Source organism: Dunckerocampus dactyliophorus, chromosome 2 (genome assembly GCF_027744805.1).
Source record: "Dunckerocampus dactyliophorus isolate RoL2022-P2 chromosome 2, RoL_Ddac_1.1, whole genome shotgun sequence".
NCBI lineage: Eukaryota > Metazoa > Chordata > Actinopteri > Syngnathiformes > Syngnathidae > Dunckerocampus > Dunckerocampus dactyliophorus.
The window spans coordinates 3248203-3271222 of record NC_072820.1 but is presented as its reverse complement, the minus strand read 5'-3'; the positions used below and the strand labels follow the sequence as shown (position 1 = coordinate 3271222).

The window sequence follows — 23020 nt, the reverse complement described above, 5'->3', positions numbered from 1 at the left end:
ACAAAATATCTGAATATATTAAATATTAAATATCTGAAAGTGGTATTTTAAACAGGAAAAAAAGAATAAGTAAAATAATAAAACCATTCAAATAAATTATTACTTAATATGAACTCCTGTAAGACGTTTATCCTTATTAAGAACTTTATTCACAGTTCACACAAGGATCCGTCTACGATTGATCGTTTTAACAGACAAACGTTTCAAACATTACCTCAAATGACTGAAGTAGCAAAAGTTATCAATATTTTGATTTGAGAATAGATTTTAGAGCATGAAGGGGTGGTATCGGAAGTATCGATATTTCAGCATCGAGCCGCACACCACTACCACAGCGCTGCTGGTGGAAAATCTCGTGGAAGATCAGAACTTCCCTTATTTTCCCGGAATATAGTCCGTTATTTTATCACGCAAATGTGACAGCTACAATAAAACCTAAACATAAATTGAGTTTTGACTAGGATATTTGTCTTAATTTTTTTTAACACCAGATTTTTATTTCAGATTCCAACAAAAACGTTTAGACACCTTCAGTCCATGTCAATATTATTTGTGTTATAAAGTGCCATGTCCCCCATAAATACTAATAATCAAGGGTATTGGAAGTGGAAAACGCTAGATAAATATATTATGAATCTGTGAGAAAGACAGAAGTCCACCAAAATAATTTTAAAAAGCCTGTTAAATGTTTGATTCATTGTTCAAATAAAATAAATTTTAAAAACATCGGTAACACATAAACTTGCCGCTCCTAAGTCGTAATATTTTTACAGCTGGAACCGTAAACCCTGAAAAATAATAGCCACATGAATTTTAGCATAACCTGCAGTCAAAATGATGCAAAATGTGTCTTGTTGCTGCTTTATTGGACAGTTTGTTAGTATAATCCACACCGATGCATATCTAGAGCGATACAAAGTGATTGCAGGTATTACAGTATTTCCATTTCACACAATCGATTTATCACACAGGTAAGTCAACAAGCTCCAGAAAAGGGTCGGTAATAAACCAGCTCAAAAAATAATGTGAACACCCTACAAATCATACCGTGCACGTTCTGAGTTAAGCAATAACGAGGAGAAATAGCACTGAAGGTTCTCCCAGATCAATAATATATCTAAGTATTATCGTCAGGACACACCGGAACAATCTGTAAACTTTCATAAAAGCAACAAACATCCGCAACCTGTCGACAGTTGAGACAGGACCCTTCATTGACTGCTCTGTGAAAGCTCAACAGACGTCCACAGTGTTCCTAGCCTGCCAGATAAATAACTACTGGTGGTGTTTTGTTATCTTCTTGCTGTGCTCCAACACAGACTCGTATCGCTGGGTTTTGGAGGCCCAGGAAGAAGGAATTCCCTCCAGGCCAACCTGGAAGAATAAGGAATTGACATTGTATGAATCAATCACACATCCACTCATGTTAACATGTAACAAGTGGTGCCACCTGAGCGCCAAGACAAGCCCCGATGAAGGAGCCTCTGCTACAGGTGCATCCGCCACAGCGCATAGTGTCTCTGATGGCCTGCTTATACTGCTTGGCTGTCAGGACCCCATGGAGCGCTGCTTGGAACGCACCTGGCAAACCTAATGGGCAGACATTCAGGGTGAAGATTTATTGATAAGGTGACAACAACTTTAACTTACTGGCATTTGCCAATTTCAAGTAAGCCTCGTTCAAGAGAAATGATACCTCATGCGTTTGAGAAGACGGTTGGAATTAGCTCCTGGGGAGATTTGGATAAATTCTCCTTCACCTGAATAATGTGCCCTGAAATTTGCAACAAAAAAAACAAACACGAAAACATCAATCTGCATTACAATGTTATTGTAGCTTCACAGTGGGGTTGCTCACAACCAAAGGCAATTTTAACTCTATGCTAAGCTCAGTCAGTCCCATGATTGTGTCCCATGACTTCACACAGTGAAGCAGGCCTTACGTACCAACGACTGCTTTGTCCAAATCCTGTGCCTGCTTTCTGTTTGGGTCATTGAGCTGATCCACAACGGCCTCCAGCGCTTTAGGATCAGGACCATTTAGGATGAAATACTCCAGGAGCCTATGGGGAAATTACCCAACATATACTTTTACCTAATTATTTCATGTGTCATGTGACTCCCTAATGGTATCAGGTGTGAATGGGGAGCAGGTGTGTTCAATCTGGCTCTCACACTCCACTATACTGATCACTGGAAGTTCAGCACGGCACCTCATGGCAAGGAACTCGATGAGAATGTGGAGATAAAAGAATTTTTTCCCCAAACTTTTTCCAGTCGCATTCCCCCTCAGACATGTGACCTGAAGCCATGTACCCCCTACTCCTGCACACTCATTCTAAATAAATATTGAACATAATTAATCCGTTAATTAATTTTATTGTAACTCCGGGTCAAAAATGTGTATTTTGCATGCTGACATTTTGTAAAGATTGCCATGAGCACTGATATATACTGTAGATAAGCAATCACCCCACATGTCTTTTACTCCAGTCTGACGTTGGCATCCTTCCTTCTGAATGGGTTCTATTTGAGCTTCACTTTTTTATCCACCCCCGATTTTTTGATTGTTTTCGCGGACAGACAGATGCAGAGTGAACCCTCTTCTGACCCAGCCCGTTTGGTAAAGAGAGAAGAGGAAAACAAGCTGGCATGCACATGTCAATTTATCGAGGGGGGCAAAATTATCGACGTCGTTTTTATTTATCCAGCAATGAATCGGTTTATTGGTTATTGCGACAGGCGTAGAGTAGACACAAACAACTGCAATGCCAGCGCCGCCGGTCACATCCCGAAGCCTAGTGATGCCAGAGCATTCTCCTCCTTAGGAATGTGTTTCTTTTCTATTGTAGGCGTCGTCGCTTCCTTATAGTGTGAACTGAGCAAAATGGTGTGCAGCCATCCCTCTCATGATTAGAAACAGGATGTGTGACTTATAAAAAGAGCAGGGCGCGTGTATGATTGCAGTTTGTCCTCAGGGGGAACAGACGTGCCTGAACATGGCGTCCCTGTCAAGTGGAAAATATTCCATCCCAACACAACAAAGAACCCTAAGATACATCAAAACTAGATGTACTTGTACTGACCTGGCAGCTGCCAAAGTTTCTGCAACACACATGTCATTGTTCTGAGTGACTCGGATGGCCTGCTCAACATTTTCTAGCATGTCCGGCTTTCCGGCGTAAAACGCCACAACGGGAGCCAGCTTAGCTATCCCATCCATATCACAGTTAGTCTCACAGCCTGTAAACAATGGAACACCTTGGTTAGTCACATCCATCCATTGGGTAATCACTTGGGATTAGAACTTCTTTCACCCGTCTCCTCTTTGCCAGAATCCACATTCTTGAGGAAGCTTTTTAAACTGCCATGTCTCCACGGTCCGTCAATGGGCAGCTGAGGTCTCGGACCTGCAACCAGACAGGTATGTGCGAATTTTCATCAAAAACTAAAACGGGGCGTCATCCAAAGTGAATAAAATCTTCTTACCGTCTTTCTGCCGATAAGGATCATTGGCAGGCGTGTCATACTCAGATCCCGGCCCAAAGAATTTTAACGTGCGCTGCTTCAGATCATCAACGCTTAGACCTGGCAAGGGGGATTCCACAAATTAGACAGCAGTAATCTCGAACAGGACATTTGCTAAATAAATTGACACGCGGCTGTGTATTCCAGCTAACGTTTCATTGCGAGAGTATGACTGAAGGTAAAGGTCTACCTCCACATTCAGACAAAGACTCCAGCAGGACATATGCTTGGTCTCCATAGCAGCTCTGCTGGCCAGTCTGCCTCCTGTAGAAGGGATTTGCAGACTCTGAGCGGAACTCCGGGTTTGGATCCTGAGCCAGGATCCCTCCCAGCTTCTGAAGGTCATAGACCCAGTGCAGCGGCTGTGCTGTAAGGTCAACGACAGTTCTACTGAAACAATGCATGACTTATGGAGCATTCATACATTTTAGCATTGGTCTGCTCATTTTTAAGAGGGGCAAACAATTAGAAATGCCTGTCACTATAATAATACAACCACAAAAATAAAAGATACTGTTCAATCTGTACAGTGATGTTTAAAATTCAACACTTTGAATCTTGTCAAGGGTGCGGGTGTATCTACTGTCAAGTCTCAGCATCATGCACCTATAGTGTATGTACATTATTTACAAACTGCAAGGCAAAGATCAACATCTGTGTGAGTGGTTGCACATAGATTGACATAATGTAGATCCAGTATGATTAGAATTATTACCTGCCGCATCTGCAACAGCTGATCCCACTATAGCTCCTATTGCTCTGCTGGTCACAACAGCAGCCATCTGTGTTACGAAATATTCAATTCTTCAAACAATATGTAACAGTTCTGGTATTCTTTCAAAGTCACTGACTGTCCCGATGCGAGGGATTTATTATCCAATGTTTCTTAAAAGGCTTGGAGGAACGTGTTTTTTTAAAGAATCTACATTGGTTTCACTTACAAGTAAGCAACTCGAGTCAGTTCACAACATTTCATGACACCGTATTGTTGGCTAGCGAGCTTCTTGTACATTCTAAGCATAACATCCTACAAATACATCCTACATAGTTATATCCTACATAACATCAATACAAATGATAATCATAACAATTCAGCTGAAAGAGAAAATTCTTACCTTTAAGTACTAGTATTTAGTGTGATCCCAGTCTTGTGGAAGTCGCCAGGACAGGCAACTTACTCAACGTGTAATACCGGGGATGAAGTTAACAGCTCCGCTCGTTAGCGCCCCCCAAAGGAAATCAACGCTAAAGCCTCCACGGCACTAATTGAAATGGTGTATTTTTTGAGAAATTAAAATATGTGATGTATTTCACTCAAGTTAAACACACACACACACAATAAACAAGCATGGTGACGGTTTTTTAATCTACATTTTTCTAAACGCTAAATAGAAATAGGCTTTCACACAATAGATGATATATTAGGAATTATGACCATTTTAAGGACTTACAAGGAGCCTTTCGACAACTGCTTGGTATTTAGAGCCCATGGACGCCAGCAAATTATGACTTTCCTTCCTGTAAAAGAGAGCCACTTTCACTTTCTTGCTGCTTTCACTTTTTGCTTATAGTCACTTAAACACAACATCGGGTTGAGACCAGCTAGCCACTGACTTGACCACTAAAGACTATTACGTTTATTTGCCTTAATCTGCTTTTCACAGGAACTCACACAAAAGTCAAGTGTAAAATTTATGTTGTTTGTTGCGAGCGGCGACCCGTCCCGCGTTGTTGAACGGTCCTTGAACGCACCATTGAGCGTGTGCTAAGTTTGTGCACAAATAGACAACTATACTGTATTTTAGCCTTTTTCTTTCACCTCATTTGTGCCCCCCAATGCTGATACTGTGTGGGAATGCATAAAGGTAAGATTTGATGACCTTATTGAGTGCTAATGTGCATATTTGTTGGTGCGCAGCCTCAAGTTAATTCATGCTAGCACATCGCCTTTTACCACACGCATCAAACAGCCATGTATAATCTTCCCTGGGAAAAACAAAGTCCAGGCTGGTACTGGTGGATGGTGGCTGTGTATTCACTTAGTGCTTTTAATTTGATGTTGTTCCTGCCTAAATTGTACAGATTACATAATAAATAAGACACATTACATCGCTGTAATGTTGGACATTTTGGACACCCTTGCTTTATTCCCATAATATTTGGACTTTAGTCTCGAAATATTATAACTTTTTCCGCAAAATCATTTTCCAAAAATTACATCATCTTATGTTTTCTTTTCTCATTATATTCCGACTTTAAAAAAACATATTTTTCTTGAATATTTTAAATGGTAAAATGACGTTATTCTCGTACAATCACAATTTTTTCTTGTTAGATTACAACTTTTTTTTTCTGTGAATATTTTCACGTTCACTTTCTTGTAAAATTACTGCTTATTTTTGCTGTTGTTTTTTTTTTGTTTTCTTGTTAAATTATATTTTTAGATTGTGCTGCGGACCAATAAAAAAACAGCCGCAGGCACTAAATGGCCCCCGGGCCGCACTTTGGACACCTCTGCTTTATTCCCATAATATTTTGACTTTATTCTCGTAATATTATAACATATTTATGCAAAATAATTTTCCAAAAATGACAGTTTGTTTCTCATAATATTACGACTGTAAAAAAAAAAACATATTTTTCTTTAATAATTCAACTTTATCAGTAAAATGACATGATTTTTTTTTCTCATGGTATTCTGACGTTATTCTCGTAAAATTACGACTTTTTGTAGTTAAATTACTAGTTAGACTTTTTTTCTGTGAATATTTTGACTTTATTCTTGTAAAATGACTGCTTATTGTTGCTGTTGTTGTTCTTTTTTTTAAGTTTTCTTGTTAAATTCTATTTTTAGATTGTGCCGAGGGCCAATTAAAAAACAGCCTCACATTGGGCGCCTCTGCTTTGTTCCCATAATATTTTGACATTATTCTCGTAATATCATGAGTTTTTATGACGTTTTAAATGATTTTCCCAAAATGACAGCTTTATTTTCTGTTTTGTTTTGTTTCTCATAATATTACGACTTTTAAAAAAAAATTACGTCTTTTTTCTTGAATATTTCAACTTTATGCTAGTACATTTTTTCTCATATTATTATGACGTTATTCTCGTACAATTACGACATTTTCTCGTAAGATTACAACTTTTTTTCTGTGAATATTTTTTCACTTTATTCTTGTAAAACTACCGCTTATTTTTGCTGTTGTTGGTTTTCTTGCTAAATTGTATTTTTAGATCGTGCCGCCGGGCCACTAAAACAACAGCCGCAGGCACTGAATGGCCCCTGGGCCGCACTTTGGACACCCCTGCTTTATTTTTTTTATTATTTATGTATTTTTTATTTATTTTCTGTTTTGTTTGTTTCTCATAATAATATGACTTTTTAAAAAAAATATATTTTTTCTTTAATATTTCGACTTTACGCAAGTACATTTTTTCTCATAATATTGAGACGTTAATTTCGTAAAATGACATCTTTTTCTGGTCAGATTCCAGCTTTTATCTCTTAATATTTTGGCTCGATAGCGCAGCAGACGTAGGTTTTCTATACTATATTTTTGCGGCGTGTTGATGGATTAAAGGCCCGTTGACGTTTTCTTCCCTCCAAAGGCCAAGTTTGTGGTTAGCGCTGCCATAGTGGACTAATGAGCCGGCCACGGATTCTGATGACACGCGGTTGATCTGCATACGAAGTGTCACGTCCTCATGATGCTCGGCCGGTAGATGTGGAAGAGCAGCTGCTGTGTAAATTCTAAGCTGTAAAGTAGCCACGCTGTGGCATCTGGAGCATGTAATACTCTGATGCCTTGTAGGACTGCAAAATGTTCACAGTTACAGTGAATTAGTCTGAATCTCCATTATCAGTGACAACACACATTGTTGGTGTAAGGTTACGCGCCGGCGCACGGATAGAGTGCATCTTCCAACCGCTCCTGTAATACTGTATGCGTGCATATCTCGCCACAGATAAGACGGGTGGGTCGGATGCCTCCATTTATTTATAGTTTTCTTCTTCCCTTTCAATTTGTAAGGTAATATCACAGGTGATCGTCTTGAGCGTACACTGCAAAGGGCACACGGAGAAAAAATAAGCGCACAGTCCCCGGTGAAAAGCTCCTTTGAGTCCAAATGAAGTTCTAACGGGTCATCGGAAGGTGCACCGACCTTGCTCTCTCCCCGTGCCGGTGTCTCCTCAACGTCCCGAGGTGACCCGGTGCGATCTCCTAGTGCAGGGGTGTCCACATTCTTCCCAGCGAGGTCCACACGGCGAAAAACCAAAGGATGCAACTTTGTCACGTTGATATTTTGTAAAGATATGCTAAAAAGTTCTACAGTACGTATTTCAGTGCTTCTCAGCTTTGTCATGTAGGCGGAAAAACCACACGGTTCATATCGCCTTCACTCTTTGCTCGGGATTTTTCCCCATTTTTGCTGTTTTTTCCCCAAATATTCTCTTCAAATAATCTTCAGAAATGTTCTTTTCATAACATTATGACTTTATTCCCGTAATATTTAGATTTTATTTCCATAATATTCTGACTCATTTTCCAAAAATTAAAACTTTATTTTGTTTTGTTTGTTTCTCGTAATATTATGACTTTAAAAAATCGCATTTTTTGTTTAAAATTTTAACTCTATACTACTGAACTGACAATATTTTCCTTGAAATTTTCCTAAAATTGCAAGTTTTTTTCCTCTTAAGAATACGACTTTTGTCTCTTAATATTTTGACTTATTCTTGGAAAAATTATAGTTGTTTTTTCCATTTTTGCTGTTTTTTTTTTTTTAAATGTCCAGCTATTAAAACTTTTTTTAGTTTTTTGCAGTTCTTTTAAATGTTTTGCACCAATCCATGCAAAGACGTTTTTATAGGAAAAAACAGTATTAAAACATTATTAATATAACTTTTTCTCCTTACATTATACTTTTTTGCTGTTTTTTTTCTGATTTTTACAAATATTTCAACTTTCTCCTCGCACATGTTTTTTTCTCATAATATTATGACTTTATTTTGATAATGTTACTACTTTTTGCCAACCAAATTTTCTGAAAATTGCAACTTTATTTTCTGTTTTGCTTTCTTCTTACATTACTGCTTTTTTCCTTTAATGTTCCAACTTTATGCTATTTTTTTTCTCCTAATATTATGACTTTACTCTCATAATATTTCATCTTTATTCTTGTAAAATTACTGCTCTTTTTCCATTTTTGCTGTTGTTTTTTAAATTTTCTTGTTTAATTGTATTTTTAGAATTTTCCGAGGGCCGATTAAAAAAACAGCCTCGCTTTGGACACTTTGGACTTGATTCTCGCAACCATTATCGCAACCCAGTTTTCCAAAAATTACAACTTTACTTGTTGTTTTTGTTTGTTTTTTTCTTTAGTATTTCACATTTGTGTTTCTAGAAAATGACAGGATTTTTTTCTCACGATATTATGACGTTCATCTCGTCAAAAATTCTTTTTTCTCTTTTTTGTCTGGATATTTTGACTTTATTCTTGTGAAATGACTGCCGATTTTCCGTGTTTTCTGTTGTTGTTGTTGTTTTTTTGTGAAATTATATTTTTCGAATGTGTTTCGGGCCAATAAAATGGCACTTTGGACACCACTGCTTCACTCCCCTAATATTTTGACTTTCTTCTCTCAAAAAGTTTTTCCGCAACCTAACTTGATTTGTTTTGTTAGTTTTTCTTAATATTACCACTTTTAAAAAATACATCTTTTTGCTGTAATATTTCAACTTTATACTACTAAAATGACATGTATAATATTATGTTAGTCTCGTGAAATGACCACTTTTTCTCTTCATATTTTGACTTTATTCTTGTAAAATGAATCTTGTAAATGGTCGTGGTCCGTAAATGGCCCCCACGCTGCACTTTGGACACCCCTGTTCTACCGCTTTGCTGCCAACTGCAGCAAATAAGACACCGGCACAGGCATCCATTATTTTTAGCTTCCAGCTTCACTTTATATGGGAAAAGTACCACATCTCGAAATAGTTTTTTTTTTCATTTGATGCACACACACACACACGCACGCACACACACACGCACACACACTAGATTTGAAGTCATCTCTCTGAATGCAGGATTTACCTCCACGCTAACCCAGGCCTTCATTACCTCAGTCCACCAAATTCGACATGTCTGAAACACACACCTACACACAAAGCCGTCTCCCCAGCAACGGCGCAGGCCCCCGCCTCATCTTTCCCCACATAGACACACACGCACACCAACTTAGCTCAGCCCCTCTTACGCCCCGTGCCCCAATACCAGTCGCCCGTGTGGGCTTTTTAATAAGGTGGATGTAGGAGTTGGTCTTGCTCTCTTCTGGGTGACGCGGATCGGAAGGGCCTCCTCATACTTACACCAAAGTCTCATTTGTGTACAATCTGAAACTGCCGGTATAGTATTTCCGAATTCACTCAGAGAGGAGCCATGAAGTGGACCTGGGTGCTGGTGGCCGTTGTGCTGTCATTTGTGGGGATCTCTTTGGGCAAAGACAGCTTGGACTTCCCCGAGTATGACGGCAAGGACAGAGTCCATGACCTCCACGTCAAGAACTATAAGTCTGTGATGAAGAAGTATGACGCCATGGTGGTGTACTACCATGACCACCCCGGATCCAGCCGCGTCGCCCAGAGACAGTTTGAGATAGAGGAGTTGTCCCTTGAGGTAAGCCCAGTTTAGGGAATTGTGGATGAAAACGGAGAAAACGGAGGCTTAATATTGATGTTAATGGAGTTATCTTGTGAAACGACATAGCGAGGTGGAAAATAACTTTTCTCTTGCGGTAAGCTGAGTGGGGGGTCGTGGGTAAAGTGAAGACAATGGCACATACTGTATATCAGAAAACGGAGGCTTAATATTGACTTTAATGGAGTTATCTTGTGAAATGACATAGCGAGGTGGAAAACAGCTTTTCCCTGGGGATAAGCCGAGTTGGGAATTGTGGGTGAAGCAAAGAGAATGGCGCGTATATCAGAAAACGTAGGCTTAATTTTGACGTTAATGGCGTTATCTTGTGAAATGACATAGCGAGGTGGAAAATAGCTTTTCCCTTGAGGTGAGCTGAGTTGGGGGTTGTGGGTAAAGTGAAGAGAATGGCACCCGTATCAGAAAACACTTGCTTAACATTGACTCTAATGGAATTATCTTGGAAAATGACAGAGCGAGGTGGAAAATAGCCTGTCCCTTCAGGTAAGCTGAATTGGGAATTATGGGTAAAGTGGAAGAGAATGGCTCAAATATAAGAAAACGTAGGCTTATTATGGAGTTTAGTGTTGTCTTGTAAAATGACATAGCAAGGTGGAAAATAGCTTTCCCAGGAATGCTGACAGGTGAAGTCTTGAACATGTGTCAGCAGCCAGCGGTGTGTTATCGGTGTCATCCGCCTGAAGACAGAGAGCTGAGCTGTAAGGACTTAAGATATCATGCTTCTGGTCAAGCTCGTGCGTGTGCAGTTTCAGCTCTGTGGTTGTGTGTGTGTGTGTGTGTGTGTGTGTGTGTGTGTGTGTGTGTGTGCACACTGACGCACCTCCTTCAGTATATGTGCCATACCTCGGACCGTCTGTCAACAGCACACGCCACACATTCCTCATGGTGAAGCATGACGTCATCATTTATCACATGTACACACGTCAAACGCGTGTCTAATATGAAGTATTACCAAACTAGACCTGCACTTTATTTTGGAAATCCTAATGTTATGGGCACTCAAACGTCACACCCAAACACCGTTTTAGTTTCACAGCAAATGTATTGTAAACGCATGCACTTTTTGTGCACATAACAGCACAAAGTGCAATAACAATTTCATTGGAAAACAATGCATTTGGTGCAGGAATCATACACTGATAGCAGCGAGCAAAAGAAATGATTATATGTGGTACTAAAATAGCATTATTGTAAATCATTAAGAGCCGTCTGGGCTCAGTCTCGCGGCCGCAAGCCAACGCCGGAGGTTCTGGCTCCAGTTGTGCAGGCTCAGCTCCGGGCTATGATTGACACTTGCAGTACTGTACTTGTCAGCGGATCTCGGAGCACCGGAACATCACTGCCAACTCACCAAAATAGTCCCTGGAGCTGGTGCGGCTCTGAGGCTATATTCATCCCGAGCTGCCACCCCAGAAGGCTTGTATTTCTCAGTATTAATGTATTTATATTCACATGTGACGGATTGAATTTATTAGTAGTACCAGATAAAAGCAAAGGTTGAAGATGTCGGGGGTCGTGGTGCTCAAGCAGAGGTGATAAATGTCGATATTTCAGCCTTCGGTCGCAGGGAAGTTGGCGCTAACTGTCTTTGGGAAAAGCCTCGCGATGGAAGCATGAAAAAAATCATTTTCATCTGTCTTTTGTGTGCTTTTCGGAGATTTGTTTTCACTGTGACGAGTGAAGCAGCGATCATCCACTGTAACCGTCACGACTGGCTTTGTGTTCAGCACATTCACACCAAAGATGATAAATTGCGTGTCAATAAGAACGCTAAGTATAACTTTCCACCAAGTTAGGTTTGTATTCACTTCCTCTTTGGACTTCATGGTATCGGAGTGCGTCATCTGAGAAGCATTTGGTAGAAGGGATGTCATTTTCATGGCATGAAATTCGCTTTTTTTTCGTGTCGCATCGTTAAAATAGACTTCAGGTCATGAAATTGCATACCTGGATGATGAATCCTTTTTCAGATGACTACATTTGGTCCAGCAGATGTAAGATATGATGATGTTTAAACTGATTTCATTTTGAAAACAGGCCACGTGTTTGTATACGGGACGTGTGTGCAGCCAAACAAACTGGGGCAACCACTCAGACGCTTCCTCAGGGAATGCGGTGCTCCCATTGGTGGACGTAGCTGTCAGTCATGAGGTTCAAGTTTCATACAGATTTAGAAAGTGCATAAGCAGCGCGCTGATAAGAAGGCTTTTATGGTCATGAAGCAAGAAGGCCAGACAACTCTTGTCAAAAAGAAGCACATGAAAACAGTGTGGAAATTGGGAGGGGAGGGGGTCAACCCAAATATCGATGGCATCAATACCAAGAGTAGTATCAGTATTGGATTGATACCAGCGTGATGAGTTCTGTTCTTGTTCATTTCAACGTATTTTCTCAATGTTTCAGTACTTCTTGCAGCTGAACGGCAAGTCTGCATCACAGACTCGACAAAACGAAATGATTCACTCGCTCAGCCTGCAAGTTTCACTGACTCGCAGGTGCTCGACGAAGTTTTGAATTTCATGTATGACTCATGACTCGTGCATGAGCGGCAAAGACACGAGCTTCAGTGACTCACGGGTGTAACTTGTTGCACATGTGACTCGAGTGAACTGAGCACCCGCTTAACTTAAGTGAGTGACTCCTAAAAATTCAGGTCGAAAAAACAAACAATTAACCCTCTCAGCCTGCTGCTCAAAGGAGACTCGAGTTTCACTGACTTGCGGATGCTCGATGAAGACTTGAGTTCTCTGACTCACGAGCGCTCGACAAAGACTCACGTTTTGCTGACTCACGGGTGCACAACAAAGACTTGAGTTTCACTGACTCACGGGTGCTCGATGAAGATTCAAGTTTTGCTGACTCATGAGTGCTCAACAAAGACTCCAGTTTCGCTGACTAATGAGTACTCAACAGAGATTCGGGTTTCACCGACTCACGGGTGCTTCACAAAGACTAGAGTTTCACTGACTCGCGGGTGCTCGACAAAGACTCAGGTTTCACTGACTCGCGGGTGCTTGATGAAGACTCAAGTTTCGCTGACTAATGAGTACTCAACGGAGATTCGGGTTTCACTGACTCATGGGTGCTTCACAAAGACTACAGTTTCACTGACTCACGGGTGCTTGATGAAGACTCAAGTTTCGCTGACTCATGAGTGCTCAACAAAGACTCCAGTTTCGCTGACTAATGAGTACTCAACAGAGATTCGGGTTTCACTGACTCACGGGTGATCCACAAAGACTAGAGTTTCACTGACTCGCGGGTGCTCGACCAAGACATGAGTTTCGCTGACTCACAGGCACTCAACAAAGACTCCACTGACTTATGGGTGTAACTTCTTGCACATGTGCGCATGTGACTCGAGTGAATTGAGTACCCAATACACTTCATTGAGTGACCCGTAAGAACTTGAGTCAACAAAACAAACGATTCTGAGCCCCGTGCTCAACGAAAACTTGAGTTTCACTGACTCGCAGGTGCTCCACATAGCCTCCAGTTTCACTGATTCACAGGAGTAACTTGCTGTGCATGTGCGCATGTGACTCAAGGGAATCAAGTACTAGTGATGGAAATTTCGGCTCTTTTCAGAGAGACAATTCTTTTGGCTTGGCCCATTGAAAAGAGCCGGTTCATTTGGCTCCCAAGTGGCTGCTCAGATTTTTGTGTTTTCTTAAATTAATTTATTACCAAATTATGTGTATTGTTTAAAATACTAATGTAAAAAATAAATGACACAAAACCTACGAAAACTAAATCTAAATCTAAATAGACAAATTAAGTCAAAATAGGTCAAGTCTCTTCATGCAAATTTGTCATGAACAAATAGGCTCTAAGAGCACCACGGCGTGTGTTTAGCCCCGCCCCTCCCTCGCCACACATCTTGACCAATGACATTTGCCTTGAACAGGAAAAAAAGATGAGCAAAACACTAATCGGCTCCCAATTGGCTCCTGTCGTTCATTTCAATTCATTTCATTAGCCAATTCATTAGCGACCGACACATCGTTATTAAGTGCCCAATTCACTTCAGTGCGTAACTCAGAAGAACTTGACCAACAAAATGAACAATCCACTCGCTCAGCCTGCAAGTTTCATTGACTCACAGACGCTCTATGAAGACTCGAGTTTCGCTGACTGACAGGTGCTCGACAAAGACTGATGTTTCTCTGACTCACGGGTGCTTGACAAAGACTTGGGTTTTACTCAGTCATGGGCGCTCAACAAAGATTCAAGTTTTACTGACTCATGGCTGATCCACAAAGACTTGAGATTCATTAATTCACGGACGCTCGATGAAGGCTCAAGTTTCAGTGACTCAAGGTTGCTCCATATAGACTCGAGTTTCACTGACTCACGGAAGCGGGACAAAGATTCAAGCTTCACAGACTCATGGGTGCTCAACATAGACTCAAGTTTCACTGACTCACGGGTGCTACACATAGACTGGAGTCTCACTGACTCACATGTGCTCAACATATACTCGACTTTCACTGACTCATGGGTGCTCAACATAGACTCAAGTTTCACTGACTCACGGTTGCTTGACAAAGACTTACGTTTTTACTGACTCATGGCTGATCCACAGACACTTGAGATTCATTAACTCACGGACGCTCGATGAAGGCTCGAGTTTCACTCACTCATGGGTGCTCAACGTAGACTCAAGTTTAACTGTCTCAAGGTTGCTCCACATAGACTCAAATTTCACTGACTCACGGGTGCTTGACAAAGACTTGCATTTACTGACTCACGGGTGCTCAACAAAGATTCAAGTTTTGCTGACTCATGGCTGAGCAACAAAGACTCGAGTTTCAGTGACTCACGGGTGTAACTTGTGCACATGTGAGTTCCTGCTCATGTGCTTTGTGATGGGTGAATCTGAGTGATTGAGTGAGCGAGTACCCGATTCACTTCAGTGGGTGACCAATAAGAGCTCAAGTCAGCAAAAGGAATCGAGGTTCTCGTCACCCGGAAACCCAGTATCCCTGTTTTTTGTTGCTTGTCCTATGGTTTATTCTGAGTAAATCACGATCAACGAAAGAAAATGTTTAAATTCAATAAAGACGGGTACGGTATTTACTTGGTATCGAATCAATACCAACCTTTGCAGTATCGCCCATGCATAGATGTCTACATGAGTCCTACTAATTACATAAATGATGCTGACATTTTGAGTTGTATGTTTATTTTACAGCTTGCAGCCCAGGTCCTGGAGGAGTTTGACGACGAGGACATCGGAGTCGGACTCATTGATGCAAAACTCGACAAGGCTTTAGCTAAGAAATTAGGTCAATCCGACTTTCCGTATAATTACTTACTACAAAGCATGATGGCTGAATGGCTGTGATTTAACCTTCTGATCCGGTTCTTGGACCTCCTAGGCCTCGAAGAGTCCGACAGCCTGTACATCTTCACGGAAGATGAGGTCATCGAGTACGACGGAGAGCTTGCAGCAGACACGCTTGTGGAGTTCATCTATGATGTTCGTGAGGATATAATCTCACAGTTAATAGCCCCCGGTTTGACTTGCACGCTCGCTTCGCTAGACGGCGGCCTCTTACTCGAGTTGCCTCTTTTCTCTCTCCTCCTTCCGTGTCCTTCACAGCTTCTTGAAGACCCGGTGGAAATTCTTGACAACAGTAGGGAACTGAAAGGCTTTGAGAACATCGAAGAGGACATCAAATTGGTGGGCTACTTTAAGAGTCACAAGTCAGAACGTAAGAATCTGTACTGTGATGGCATGAAAACCTACACTGTGCTTTGCAGCTTTTGGACAAGTGGCTGTGATGCCTTGTCTGTACTAATAACAAGCCAACTCAGCTTGCATTCTTGTCATGATAGTAATCAGCCATGCTTAGCCCATGCCCTTCATGCCTTTCATGGTGGCATGTCACATTTCAGATTTCGAAGCTTTTGCTGATGCCGCTGAAGAGTTCCATCCTCACGTCAAGTTCTTTGCAACGTTCAATCCCAAGGTGGGTAATCATCATCCACACACACCTGGCTGTGATGTCATGATGATGAGAATGGGTCCAGTCATGTCTTTGTTAAAGCGGCTAACAGGGGATCACATACTGAGCATCTCCTCATTGTTGTGTGACGATGATATCATTCTGTGGTTTCGTCTCTTGGGTGCGTTCACTATCGCCAACAGGTTGCCAAGGCTCTGGAGCTAAAGCTCAATGAGGTTGACTTCTACGAACCCTTCATGGATGATCCTGTTGTCATCCCAGGAAAACCCTACACCGAGGAAGAGCTGGTGAAATTCATCGAGGATAATGACAGGTGAGTTCTCCTCCAACCGCAGAAACGGATCCTTGTCGGAACAAAGGGCGTAACTTGTCATTTCCGTGTGCTGTTGAAGGCCAACTCTGAGGAAGCTGCAACCCCACAACATGTATGAGATCTGGGTAGGAACTTGTTTTCCAGCACAAAAGACTGATTGTTTCTTTGTGTTGTGTTTCAAAATGATGCCGACCGAGTGTGTTCTTTCCCAAGGAGGATCATGTTGATGGTGAACACATCATTGCTTTTGCTGAGGAGGCTGATCCAGGTACGCATGCGAACATCAAAATGAGAAACAACAAGCGGGACAGTCCCAACATGGTTTTCCTCTCTCCTAAGATGGCTATGAGTTCTTGGAGATCCTGAAGCAAGTTGCGGAGGACAACACGGACCACCCCCACCTCAGCATTGTCTGGATTGACCCCGATGACTTCCCCCTGGTAGGAAGAATTCCCTTTCCAGAGTCTCACACATGAAGGAAAGGGAACAACTCCTCACTTGTATCCCTGCGGTTGGTTTGCTCTCTGGGGAGCATTACAAGGCGCGAGAGGAGGACGTCCCAATCATGAGACCACTACACTGCTTCTGCTGTTATCACTGTCCATTTCATAGGAGCCGATCCTTTCACATGTTCAAAGACACCACCTTTACCCTCCGTGATGGTCGCCACCTTTCAGCAGCTTGGACCGAGCAATGTTGTTTTTGTTTAATTTTCACTGTCACTTTCATGCCACCGGACCAGTCGGCCTCACTGACGGGGGTTAAACTGACATAGTTAACTAAAAACAAGGAAAGTGAAAAGTATAGCGACGTGACGACGTTTACTCTAAGCAACGTGGGAACCGTACATCTTTTAGCCATAAATTAGCCTGTGAAAAAAGTAGCGGTTTATAGTCTTCAAGCACAAAATGGGTAAATGAACTAAAATACAAACAGAAGGCATTCAGAAGACGCATTCAAAGGTGATTGTGATGATATTTACTATTCTACGCTGGTCACGAGGTGTCAGTAATATTAGAGACAGGAAGTACTGTACAGAAACAGGAAGTAAAAAAAAAAGAAGAACAACAAGGAATGATCTCAATGCTACCATCTGTGAGTCTATATTATGTATTTTCTCTCATTATGTCTCCTTTATTGGGTAATAGGAGTGTAAAGGTGACTATGGGGGTGTTATTTTATGTCTAGAGGGCTCTAATAACTTTTAAAAAAAACACATTTAGAAGGTCGTAAACAGGTTTTCTATGCTCTATCTACAAAAAAAAACATTTTTGAATAAGGAGTTACATTTTGGGCAACATGCTTTCATGTCTGACTCTCACAATTTGTACACGTTTGTGTCTTTGTTTTAATCATAATGTTTTTCAGCAAGATTTTTCACTTTGTTAGGGGGTCCCTGAAAGCACCACAGTTACGCGCTAGGAGACGTAAAAGTGAAACCCACACGTAATCGATAGACGGAGGTTGTTCGTCCAGTTAGTGGTCGTGTAGTGGCTCACGTGGCCGCCTTTTCGTGCCGTCTGACCAAGCCGTCTTTCACCCAAAGTCAGCTGGGCGAGGCTCCGCCCCGTGTTGTGAAACAGGGGATGAACGAGCGTTGACTCCTTCCTGTCCCCCGCAGCTGGTGCCTCACTGGGAGAAGACGTTTGGAATCGACCTCTCCTCCCCCCAGATTGGCGTCGTGGAAGCTGATGATGTGAGTTGGTCCGGGCTGACTTGTCAAAGCTTACGTGCGGTACTGACACGGGCTTCTCCACGCGGCAGGCGGACAGCGTGTGGATGGACATGGACGACGGCGATGACGTGCCAACTGCGGACGAAGTGGAGGACTGGATTGAGGACGTTCTGTCTGGGGAGATCGATCCCGACGACGACGATGAGGACGATGACGACGACGATGATGATGATGACGATGACGACGACGACGATGATGATGACGACGATGATGATGATGACGATGACGACGATGACGACGACGATGATGACGATGACGACGACGACGACGATGACGACGACGATGACGATGATGATTATTAATGAATTGATCTAAATCTGACCAATGCCGTTTCAAGTGGTATCATCAATATCAGCGACATCGTCCTTATCTCTATCGTAGATACAGTGGAGCCCGCTTATGTTGACAACCCACCGAAGTCGACCAACTCATCAAGTCCCGGCCCTCCGTGTTGTTCCTGGCACTGCCCACTTAAGTCGACGTCGACATACATGGTCGACCGCTTCTGTCGACGTAAAATTCTGTCTGTAAAAAGTCTGTTTATGTTGACACGCGTTGTCATTTTGCCAACTTTCCGAAACGACAACAGCGACATGCCTACTGTCTAGTAACACAGCATTAAAACGTGCACACAGCGACTTCCTGTTCAGTGCAAAGCAAGCTTCACAATAAAAGCATGGCAGTGTCAACCAGCAACTAAGAAAATACAGTGTTCCCTCGCTCCATCGCGGTTCACCTTTTTGCACGCTCGCTGTTTTTTTAGTGCTTTTTTAAAAAATATTTTTACAGCGTATGAACGCTGTTACAGACCGAACCTGGCCCTTTAACAATTGCATTGTGGGAACTTGAGTTTTGTAGTTCTGTGTGTCTCTATTCTCCCTCTTTTGTCTGCATCGCCCATTGTCTTCTGCGTCCTGATTGGCTGTAGACCATTGTCAATCAATCTCCTTCGTGCCATCTCCTGCTGTGGTCATGGCTACCAAACTAGCTAACCATGTGAGCTCCCTGCTAACCGCCAATACTGTAAACAATAGAAGGAACAGAAGAAGAAAATACGACGACAGGAGCAATATGCTTTAACAAGGATACAAAAAAGCGAAATACGCGTGAGTCACTTCATAATTTCTTGTGTCCAACCTAGTCGGTCGATCATTAAAATTCAAACGGAATTTGAACTTTGAGAGTGTTTAAACAAGAGAGAAATGTGAGAAAATGTTCATGCCTCTCTGAAGAAAGTGTAAGGTGAGGGGTTTTACAGCCTGAAAACATATATAATTGTACAAAAATATAGTTGGATACTTCGCCGGTTTCACTTATTTCGGGCTATTTTGGGAACCTATCCCCCGCGCTAAACGAGGGAACACTGTACACCCATTTGAATTCGCCTCCGGAAGAAAGATTTGCACATGTACAAAAGTGTTATCGTGGTAGTCGACACATAGAGAGGAACGACCACAGCAGCTCTGGTAGATATGAGTACAAAATAATAGGATGACTGAAAAATATCAACAAACTGCCGTAGGTTCACAAGAAAATCAGCCAGCTTATGTCGATGTCGGCCAGCCAGTCCGAGGGGCGTCAACATAAACGGGTTCCGCTGTAATATCTCTTCATTATATTCTCCAAATTCCATGACTCCCGCAGCCCCCGCCCCATTAACCCCAAGTCCGCACAATCAAAAGGTGACTTTTATGACAAAAATAAACAAAACCCAAGCAAATTCAAGTCAAATGCACTCTAGCGCTTTTATGCGATTGGTGTTTTAGTACTGGAGAGTTGCAGTGTTGCACCGTGCCACGTTTCATTTATGTCCCCTTTGCCCCGGTGCAAAAAACAAACACAGTCCAATCTAAAGGTGCTCACAGCTTTCTTCACCGACGTGTGTCGAAGTTTCACCAGCTGCCTCTGCCAAGTCATTGTGACACTGCACATCACATGGATGTTTTAGAGCAACAGCCATCTTTTATTTTTGTAACGAGAGAAATTACTTACTGTGAAGTCTTAAATAAATGACAGCTTGGACAGAAACAGACACCACTGTGTTGAAGAATATTCTCATGTTCTCATATCCTTGTCATTGTTCGTCTTAGATGAGGTTCTTCAGTTGTACTGTACGTCAAAGACCAGGTAGGACAGCTCTACTCTGAGGGGATGGTGCAAGATTACGCATTTATCCTCCAAAGTGGACTGGTTTGACTCTTTTGTGGTGCAAAATGACGGGGGGGGGCGAGTTCTCTGCCAATAACAGCCGTTTGGATGGAATCACTGTGGACGCACCTTAAATACAAAACAAATGCAGTGAACTGGAACACTATTTCAGTCAATTTAGTTGGTTTTTTTTATTATTTTATAATCACAGCAATAGGGCGGAGTATTAGGGCCACATTGAAAATTAAAAATCTGAGATTTCAAGAATAATGTTATAACTTTATGAGACTAAATTCGTAAATTTACAAGAAAAAAAAATAAAATTACGAGAAAAAAAAGTTGTACATTTACGTGAATAAAGTCGGAAATTTACTAGAAAAAAAGTCAAAAATTAATGAGAACAAAGTCGTACATTTACGAGAATAACGTCAAAAACTTACACAAAAGAAGTTGCAAATTTGCGCGAAAAAAAGTTGTGCATTTACGAGAACTAAGTCGTAAACTTACGAGAAAAAAATTCGGAAGTTCACGAGAATCAAGTTGTACATTTACGAGAATTACATCATAAACTTACAAGAAAAAAGCTGTAAATTTACAAAAAAAAAGTTGTACATTTACGAGAATAAAATCGTAGATTTACGTGAATAAAGTCGGAAATTTACTAGAAAAAAAGTCGGAAATTAATGAGAACAAAGTCGTACATTTACGAGAATAACGTCATAAACTTACACGAAAGAAGTTGCCAATTTACGAGAAAAAAAGTTGTGCATTTACGAGAACTAAGTCGTAAACTTACGAGAAAAAGGGCGGAAGTTCACGAGAATCAAGTCGTACATTTACGAGAATTACATCATAAACTTACAAGAAAAAAGCTGTACATTTACGAGAAAAAAAGTTGTTCATTTATGACAATAAAGTCGTAAACTTACGAGGAAAAAAGTCGCAAATTGACAAGAATAAAGTCGTAAATTTATGAGAAAAAAAGTCAATCATCCTTATAAGCACTGCGCATGACTAATGGCTTAGAACCAATCAAGATCCTTGCTTTAAAGGAGCCTAGTCTCATTCGTGACACCTACAGTACGTGTTAGTGCCCGATGAGCTGAAGACTACGGAAAGCATAGGAGGCGATAACCAATATTTACTCGGCCCAATGGAAGCTCCCCTGGGGACAGACCAAGCATAGATGCTGTAGTTACCGTCTCAATCGCGGTTGTTCACCGCCAGAGTCCAGTGGTCTGAAGTGATACTGTAAGACGGAATGGTCATCGTGAGGTTCAAGAGTCTCCTCCCCAGCCCAGCACCTCCCTGACTATAATGGATATGTGCTGTCGGATGCCGAGAGAAAGACCACTAAGACTGTCCTCCCTACGGTCCAACTTGGTGACATCAACACCAGTTGCAAAGGAGATCAGACAATGATCGACACTAATCATCGATCCTCAGCGCCCTCACCCCCGACAAGCCGCAATGCACATCACCAGACACAAGGTCCAATGCCCTACGAGCCAACCTGAAGACCACTGGTTGGTATCCGGCCAAGTAGCAGTGAGAAGTCTGAAGCCCCCCGATCTTCTTCCTGTCGCTGCTTTTATACATGCTGATGATCTGCGTCCTTTCGTGTGGTCATCTTCAGTCCAATCACGATGTACTGTAGGCTCCATCACCTTCTTTATCCTTCAGAAGAAGGCGGAGGCATGTTTAGTCCTTGTTGTTAGGGCTCGTGATTTCCTTTAGGCCTTGCCGCTCCTCGTCAGATGCACCTGCTGTGGAAACCCACTGAGTTCTGACACCCTTCTCACTTCTTTCTCAAAACTCCTTCCTCTTATGAAAAGTACCATTTGTACTTTTTACAAAACATCTCATATAATTATCAGTATTATGCTTTTAATGCTTCTTATATGACATCTTTACCTTGGTTACAGAACACAAACATTACTTTCAAAACCCAGAATAGATCCATCTTTTTGTTGTGCAGCCTATTCTTTCTCGGGACTGAGGAGGTACCTAGGGACTGAGAGGGTACTTAGGGACTGAGGGGGTACCTAGGGACTGAGGGGGTACCTAGGGATTGAGGGGGTACCTAGGGACTGAGGGGGTACTTAGGGACTGAGGAGGTACCTAGGAACTGAGGGGGTACTTAGAGACTGAGGGGGTATCTAGGGACTGACAGGGTACTTAGGGACTGAGGGGGTACCTAGGGACTGAGGGGGTAGCTAGGCACTGAGGAGGTATTTAGGGACTGAGGGGGTACTTAGGGACTGAGGAGGTACCTAGGGATTGAGGGGGTACCTAGGGACTGAGGGGGTACTTAGGGACTGAGGGGGTATCTAGGGACTGAGGGGGTAGCTAGGCACTGAGGGGGTATTTAGGGACTGAGGGTACCCCATCAGTCCCTAAATACCTAGGGACTGACAGGGTACTTAGGGACTGAGGGGGTACCTAGGGACTGAGGGGGTAGCTAGGTACTGAGGGGGTATTTAGGGACTGAGGGGGTACTTAGGGACTGAGGAGGTACCTAGGGACTGAGGGGGTACCTAGGGACTGAGGGGGTACTTAGGGACTGAGGGGGTATCTAGGGACTGACAGGGTACTTAG

General features: G+C 42.1%; 2 protein-coding genes across 2 annotated transcripts; one reads left to right on the top strand and one right to left on the bottom strand.

The window, feature by feature from the left end:
• Nucleotides 1-573: 573 nt before the first annotated feature.
• Nucleotides 574-4741, bottom strand: LOC129176926 (crystallin J1A-like). Its single transcript, XM_054767453.1, has 10 exons — nucleotides 4644-4741; nucleotides 4244-4310; nucleotides 3719-3895; nucleotides 3490-3588; nucleotides 3318-3410; nucleotides 3087-3243; nucleotides 1948-2063; nucleotides 1697-1774; nucleotides 1451-1590; nucleotides 574-1374 (listed from the first exon to the last, which is right to left on the bottom strand). The coding sequence occupies exons 2-10, from the start codon at nucleotides 4308-4310 to the stop codon at nucleotides 1276-1278; spliced, it is 1026 nt and encodes a 341-aa protein (XP_054623428.1). The 5' UTR covers nucleotides 4644-4741; the 3' UTR covers nucleotides 574-1275.
• A 5127-nt stretch (nucleotides 4742-9868) lies between these two features.
• casq1a (calsequestrin 1a) lies at nucleotides 9869-20291 on the top strand. Its single transcript, XM_054766985.1, has 11 exons — nucleotides 9869-10212; nucleotides 15449-15542; nucleotides 15636-15736; nucleotides 15860-15971; nucleotides 16156-16229; nucleotides 16409-16539; nucleotides 16619-16664; nucleotides 16753-16807; nucleotides 16879-16979; nucleotides 18161-18235; nucleotides 18304-20291. Exons 1-11 carry the CDS (start codon nucleotides 9976-9978, stop codon nucleotides 18574-18576), a joined length of 1299 nt encoding a protein of 432 aa, XP_054622960.1. The 5' UTR covers nucleotides 9869-9975; the 3' UTR covers nucleotides 18577-20291.
• The last annotated feature ends 2729 nt before the right edge of the window (nucleotides 20292-23020 follow it).